Source organism: Daucus carota, chromosome 3 (assembly GCF_001625215.2).
Source record: "Daucus carota subsp. sativus chromosome 3, DH1 v3.0, whole genome shotgun sequence".
NCBI classification, from domain to species: Eukaryota; Viridiplantae; Streptophyta; class Magnoliopsida; order Apiales; family Apiaceae; genus Daucus; species Daucus carota.
The window spans coordinates 62,200,536-62,207,867 of record NC_030383.2 but is presented as its reverse complement, the minus strand read 5'-3'; the positions used below and the strand labels follow the sequence as shown (position 1 = coordinate 62,207,867).

The window sequence follows — 7,332 nt, the reverse complement described above, 5'->3', positions numbered from 1 at the left end:
GTCAAGGAAATTTTAAAAAATTTCTGATGACAGACTAATGAAAAAGTCTAAGTATGAATATAGATAATTTTCATTTCATCTGCATTCCTTGACCTGTGATTTTTAACTGGGATTTAAACCGAATCTTTAAGATCAATGAAGATCAGGAGGTAGGACCATAAGGTAGAACTTTTTTATTTTCATCCATTCACATGAAGATTATGTTCCGGTCATGTTTAATAACGGATAAGTTTGAGGTAATTGATATGAGGGGTTCAGTTTTTAGGTCGATGGTGATGTTAATCAGAAGGAATGATATATAATAATAGTTTAGTGGTTTAAACGAGTTGCCGTGTAGATCAAGTAGTTACATATTTTGCTGAGTTTAGTGGGCAATTTGATATAAAACCGGATCAGAGAGGGAATGAAATCAGGGGTATTTTTGGTCAGAATAATTATGATTTCGTGTTCGCAACGGAGAAGGCTAAAGGCTTTGGCCTTTGGGTTTGATTGGATGGGCTGGGCGGTTCTGAGGCACCTCAGTCGTTGGTTTATTAATGGGCTGATTGTTAGGCCTTAGTGAATTTATGGGCTTTTTTGTTTGGATAAGACCAGATCTGTGACTTCAGTCCATAACAGCTCTGGACCAGCCATGGGCAATGGTGAATTGGTGATTACTATAGTTTAATCAGAAAAATAAATATATTTCGATCAGTGTTATAGATAATGTAATTGATTAAATATAATTATAGTTAAATTAAAAAAAATATTTTAAAATTAAAAAAAAAATAGCAAGTGAATATCATTTTGACGGTTTACTCCGCTTAATAGTTCGCTTAATTTTAAAAAAAATGCTACAATATCTGTTTAGTACAAAATCGAATCGTTTTGGGTCCTGATTTTTTCTAGACATACGCTTTAAGCTTTTTTAAACATCAATTTCAACCAGATGGAGAATTATTTTTATATCATATATGTATATAGTGTGTGTATAACATTGATTATGATTATTTTTATTTTAATAATAGTGATAATAAATTATATGAACAATAACAAATGCTACTGAATCAAGCTTTATGACCAACACACTCCACTTTGAGTTAGAGCCTAGGCTAGGGAAACACTTATAGTAAACCTACAAATTTGGTATGGGCCTAAAGTAAAGTAAACGAAATCTTGTTCTTGACAAGTATTCCACAAACATATAAAATTTGTGATACACACAAATATTGCAAACACACAAATATTGCAAAAGTATATAGAGCCAATTTTGTACTTCTATCACGTGATTTGTAGCCTTTCGGCCTTTAAGGACCACGTGAGTCTCACCTCCTCCTTTTGTTTCAAGGAAAATAAATCATTTTTAACATGTTCAACTTAAGAGTCCTTTGTTCATTGCAAAGCACTAATACTGTATTAGAGTTTCTGATTAAAGATTTGCCTAATTAAGCACATGTTCACTGCCGGATCTTTTGCTTTTCTTTCTATTGGTTATTTAAGCTAATGACTTTTGCAGACCTGCAGTGTCTTGTGCTTCAACAATGATCGGCATCTTGAATATACATGCTGTGTTCTTTGCGGATGAATTGTGAACATTGCGTGGGTGTTTGGCCGGGACTTAAAAACCCGACTTCTGGATTAGAAGTTAGAAGTACTTATTTGTACTGTTTGTATAAAAGATCCAAAAATACTTATAAGAAGTACCTATAAAAAGTTGAAAAAATTAGTTTTTATTTTATGACTTTTACTTAAAATAGATTGAAATGTATTAAACGGAATTTTAAAATTCATCAAGTCTGTCTTCAAAATTTGAAGGCCTTAATAAGGAGTTCGATCTGGGATGGAATCATTTTGATCCTGAGTACAAAATATAATACTCAATATGTTACATTCAATGATTATAACACGTTATTTTCTGATCCTTTCAAAAGATCTTCTGTAATGAAATTGTTTGGCTACTTATATTGAAAATAAATCTTTTTTATCTTCTGATGTGAGATTTATGTTGACTCTCATCCAACAAATACATCATTCCGCATAATCATAATCATACACTCTGTTTTTATCAATCGAAGTTGTTGAGGATTGTCAAGATATGATTTGATATAACAACACAATTATATTATTTTTCTCAAATTTTATTAAACCTTCTGCTATGGTCCATGAGTTAGCTAGAATATCATATTCATGTTAAGATCAAGTCTGCGATACGAGTCCGTATCAGTATCGATGAGTATTACTTTGAAAGCTGATTCGGGAGGTTGATAGAATCCTTGGCTCGTCAAGAAAAACAAAATCAAATGGTATTGTCAGGGGTTCTAGAAACAGGGAAGTAGAAAGAAGTGAACCGGAACTTTAGACGGTAACAAGTAAACTAAAGTTGGTGGGACATTGCTTTAACAAACAATTACTACTCCTATCTTAAACATCTTAACTTACATGTAGTATTAGTATAATTAAACTACTAGTACATGACATAGTACAAACCTAGCACCTAATAAAATATAAAGCACATTCCATTAAATATTTAAATTACTTACACGGTTTAGATTCGCAATGATTGCATACAGTAAGGCACATAACTACACTGATTTCTTTAGATGAAATAAAAGTACTTTTAGTTCATTAAAAGTTTCATATTTCCTATGGCCGATCGCGGTGCGGTTTTTCTTCGAAACCGTAAATCAAATCGCACGATGAAAACTCAAACCGCAACTGCACCGCGTTAGGATAAAAACTGCGTAAACCGCACCACGAAAATGCGGTGTGGTGCGACGCGGTTTGTGTGGTTTGTGTATGTTTATGAATAAATATTCTTAGTTAAAGTTAGTCATAAAATTTAAATGTAAAATAACTAAAATATTTTCTTGTAATGAATTTAAATGATATTTATCATTTCAGAACTGCAACTACTTAAATAATACACATTTAAATATAATAATAAATATGAGTAATAAGAGACATATTATAAAAATATAATCATTTCATACAAATTCGGTATGATAGTAATGCGAGATTGATAAATAATAATTAACTATTATTTAAAGAGATTTAAAATTTATAATATAATTTAACATAATATAATTTTATTTGACATAATTCTAAATAAAATACATGTATATAATATAATTTTATTTGACAATCATTAATATATTTATATATATATATTATAATATCGCGGTGGGGTGCGGTTTGAACCGCACTAGTAATATGTCAAATCGCAACCCGCACCGCACCGCGGTTTGTGAAAAAATCAAACCGCAACCGCACCACGAAAATTAAAACCCGTATTTTATGGTGCGGTTTGATGCGGTGCGGACGGTTTTTTGATCACCCCTACAATTTCCACAAACAGAGACAGAGGCCTCCAGAGTGCAGACTCTGTATATCCTGTGAACCCGCGTTTTCGATTAATGATCGATTAAAAGATTAACTATTTGATAAATAAATATTTGCATTTTTGATTAAATTGATTCAGTGTTCTAAACATTTTTTATTAATCTTGAAAAAAGGTCTCGAACTTACTTTTTATACTCCGATTTGACTAAAAAAATTTAATTTATCCAAAAAAATCTCCTATAAATTATGAATCGGTCAACAGATCAACAGATTAAATTTTGATTATAGACTTTTCTAAATTTTATCAGTCAACAGGTCAACTGATTAATTTCGAATCTCAGTTTCTACATTCATCAATACTAAACTTCTTGAATTTTGAGTTTTGGACTTTCTCAAATTTTGAGTTTCCTCATCGCGTATGTTATCTTTTTTGTTTTGGTTTGTGCTTTGGTTGTTTTATTGTACTGTGCAATACAAGTCAAGAACTAGAAATTCCTTACGTAGGAAAGAGGGTATGGACCAACCTATCCCTTATCGTAAGTTACCAGCAAAAGCTTAAATTCAACTTGCCTTTTCTTCTTCTTTTAACTCACAGTAGACTGACTTAAAATTCTGAAACCATCGCTATTGGCTCAGAGTATAATTACACTTTATCTCGCTTTAAGTTTCAAATTTCAACCACCGCATCCGGGCTGTAAGAAATAGAATAATCAGACATTTCCAGTCTTTGACTGTTATATTTATATTTACTTTTTACATAAACAGTGTGAAAAACTTAATACATGAGAACATTATTCCAAAAGTCGATAATTAATAATGATTAATTATTATTTTGATAAAAAATGTCTCGATTAATCAGGAGAAAAAATTATTTCTTAGAAAAATTAGTTAAAAATTGATAAAACATGTCTGCAGTTAACCATAATTAATCATTATTCGAATAAAAAAATCTTGATTGATCGTTAATCGAATAAAAATAAAAATATTTTTTACCAGATCAGAGAAAATTGGTCAAAAAACGATAAAACTGGACAAAATCAAATTCCCGATATCCTGGTTAAATAGTTTATATAACACTAATTCCTATATATTTGACACATTCTACGGAATTTTTAAAATCTATATATTTTAGATAATGGACGCTTTTACCTAGCACATATCTAATCCCAAGCTCATCAACAAAATTTAGAGACGTACAACAATAAACAAAAAAAATTCAAATAAATTTCAGTTTTTCAAATAGAAACCAGATGAAGGAAAATATGAGCAAATCTTTATGAAATGATAAAAATCTCACACCAAAAAGTCCACCGACGTTATCTGGAGACTACCACAGTACCACTTTAATCTGATTTTCTACCGGATCCACAAAGATTTATAAATAAGATTGTGCATAAATATTACTCACTCCCTCTCAATTTATAGGTCCATTTTGAAATAAACACGCATATTAAGAAAAAAGTTGGTTAGATAGAATCTTATCTCATGTATTATTAATTAGTACATCGATAAATTAGAATATAGTTGAGTTTCAAAAAATCACAACAATTAATATGTAGATAAATTTACATTGAAAGAAGAGTGGGACAGTATTTTGGGACAATTTTTTTTTTCAAAATGGACCTATAAATCGAAACAGAGGGAGTAAGAAAAGTGCTGCAAATTTCAAGATAGGCATCAACACTCAACCATATGAAGCCAAATCAGAACACTAGTAAAAAGGTTTACGAGAAAAAACAAATTACAAAACCTACCAGCTGCTGCTTCTCACCTGAGAAAACAAGATATCACAGACAAAAGTAAAAACAAAACAAGAATCAAATATGCAGCTGAACAACAATAGACCAAACCAACCAAAAAACTTTACCAAAACATAGTAAATTCTCCATTTGACTAATAATCATCAAGACTGAGAATTACAAACTTATAACAATCTGCTTCTTATACAATTTATTGATCCATATAGTATCATATTAGTAGCTGAAAGTCCCTTACAAGCAAAAAGGATAAGGGGATCATAGTTCCTTCTACAATATACTGATGTAACCTTGCTAATACTACAGTTTTAGTAGTTCTTAGATTTTCCGGCCACACTAAAAATCGCGGAAAATTCACAAAAACACTATATAAGGATGTAGTCATATAGTTTTAACCAGTGATCCATGTCGAAAGATCAGAACCTTAATTGTCTTCGTCGTCTTCAGACATAGTGAAGACTGTATCGCCACCATGATCTGAAGAGTTTGGCGAATCAGCACCCTCATTGACAGCACTAGACCGGGTTATCTTCGTCTTAGAATCAGCATCCTCATTCACAGTTTTAGAATTAGCACCCTCATTCACAGTACTAGACGGGGTTATCATCGTCTGAGAATCAGCACCCTCATTCACAATACTAGACGGGGTTATCCTCGAACGAGGATCAGCACCCTCATTCACAGTACTAGACGGGGTTATCCTCAGACGAGAATCAGCACCCTCATTCATAGTACTAAAGGGGTTCTTGTGCCTGATCATGGGGATCAGGCTATCAGTTGTTAGGTCAGTCGGGTTTTCTAGAGTCAGTGGTGGTGGTGACGGTGATGGTGTTGGTGGCGGTGTTCGGGTATAGGGAGAGAGCCATTTCGACTTAACATAATCCGCCTTTCGCCAAGGCGGAAAGGGCATCCCCTTCTTCCTCAGGCTCTGTCTCGCAGCCTCGGAAACCAAGTATATGATCTTCTGAAGGCGATCATCTTTGCCAACAAAAATAACAGGCAATGTTTCCAGGATCCTGTTATAGGTCTTAGTCGATCTCGCAATCTCGAATTCAGATCTAAAATCAATGTCCACAATTAGCCTCTCCTCCTCTCTTATCACATCAATATACTCATACTCACCTGTACAATTCAATTCCAATTAATCATCTCCACCAAAAACACACTAATAAACCCTAAATACTCGAAATGATCAAATTTTTCGTACCAGCTGGATACGAAGGAGCCTTCTCCCACCGCGCCTTGCAAATCGAAGCATCGTATCCGAGAGCCAGAAGTCCATCTGTGACCAATTTTCGACTCGAATTATCCTTACATTCAAAAATTTTGTTCTTCTCAACGATTCGGGAAGCATCCGCTAACAAATTTCTTTCGAAAACACTAGCACACATCACCAAACTCTGATGAAATTAAGAAACAAATTATTAAAATTGATTCAATTCGAATTAATTGAAAGCATATTAAATAAAACAACAATTAATTAACACCTTTAAAAGCTCACAAGCATTAGAATCCACATCATCATCATCGCAATCACTCCGATCACCGGTGAAGCAATAGCACCTGCTCTTCGAACACTTAACCGACGTCGTTTTGTCGTTACTCTCCTCGATGAAATTCAGCACCATGTTAGCCAAACAAACCGAGCTCGGCTCAAATTCGTCGCTAATATCCTTAGTCACACCGGTGCCGGCGTCGGTAACAGCTTTTTCCGGCGCCGATGATCGGAGAACATTCTCGAAGAGCCGCTTGAACCGCGATTTCACCGGTTTAGAGAACGCCGAGTCGACCGGTGAATTGAAATCAACCGGCTGTATTTTCAACGGAAAAGGCATGTTTATCGATTAATATCTCAAATCAACACACATAACTTAACTATATTTTTGTTTGTTTTTTATGAAATGAGTGGCCGGGAAATGACGTCAGGCCAATTTCCGGCAGCCGGAGGTTAGATTTTCAGGTGAAATGATCGCCGGGAAATGTGTGAAGGGGGAGGATAAGGCTGTGAGGACTAAAGAGGGGACTAGAAGTTTGGGGAGTTTTAAAGAGAGTGGGGTGGTGATGACGTGGAGGATGAGTGCCACGCTGGAAGGTGACGTGGCGTTGTGGATATGGGGGCACGTGGCGAGAGATGAGGATGGTGGAGTGGATTGTTGTGGTGACACGTCGCGAATGGAAGACGCGTTTGTTGTGGGAGGAGTGTAAAGTGGAATTACAGATTTGACCTTTGATTTAATTATTTGTCTTTTTAAAGAGC

General features: G+C 34.2%; 1 protein-coding gene across 1 annotated transcript; it reads right to left on the bottom strand.

Annotated features, from left to right (window-relative positions):
* Positions 1-5,180: 5,180 nt before the first annotated feature.
* Positions 5,181-7,088, bottom strand: LOC108211095 (uncharacterized). Its single transcript, XM_017382601.2, has 3 exons — positions 6,563-7,088; positions 6,283-6,475; positions 5,181-6,197 (listed from the first exon to the last, which is right to left on the bottom strand). Exons 1-3 carry the CDS (start codon positions 6,908-6,910, stop codon positions 5,500-5,502), a joined length of 1,239 nt encoding a protein of 412 aa, XP_017238090.1. The 5' UTR covers positions 6,911-7,088; the 3' UTR covers positions 5,181-5,499.
* Positions 7,089-7,332: the final 244 nt, after the last annotated feature.

Bases quoted from the DNA above. Each gene is read 5' to 3' on its own strand.
- LOC108211095 (XM_017382601.2), bottom strand. From the start codon at position 6,910: ATGCCTTTTCCGTTGAAAATACAGCCGGTTGATTTCAATTCACCGGTC. The intron at 6,476-6,562 runs GTGTTAATTAAT...TAATTTCATCAG, and splicing joins ATGCTTGTGAGCTTTTAAAG to AGTTTGGTGATGTGTGCTAG. The intron at 6,198-6,282 runs GTACGAAAAATT...TGAATTGTACAG, and splicing joins GGCTCCTTCGTATCCAGCTG to GTGAGTATGAGTATATTGAT.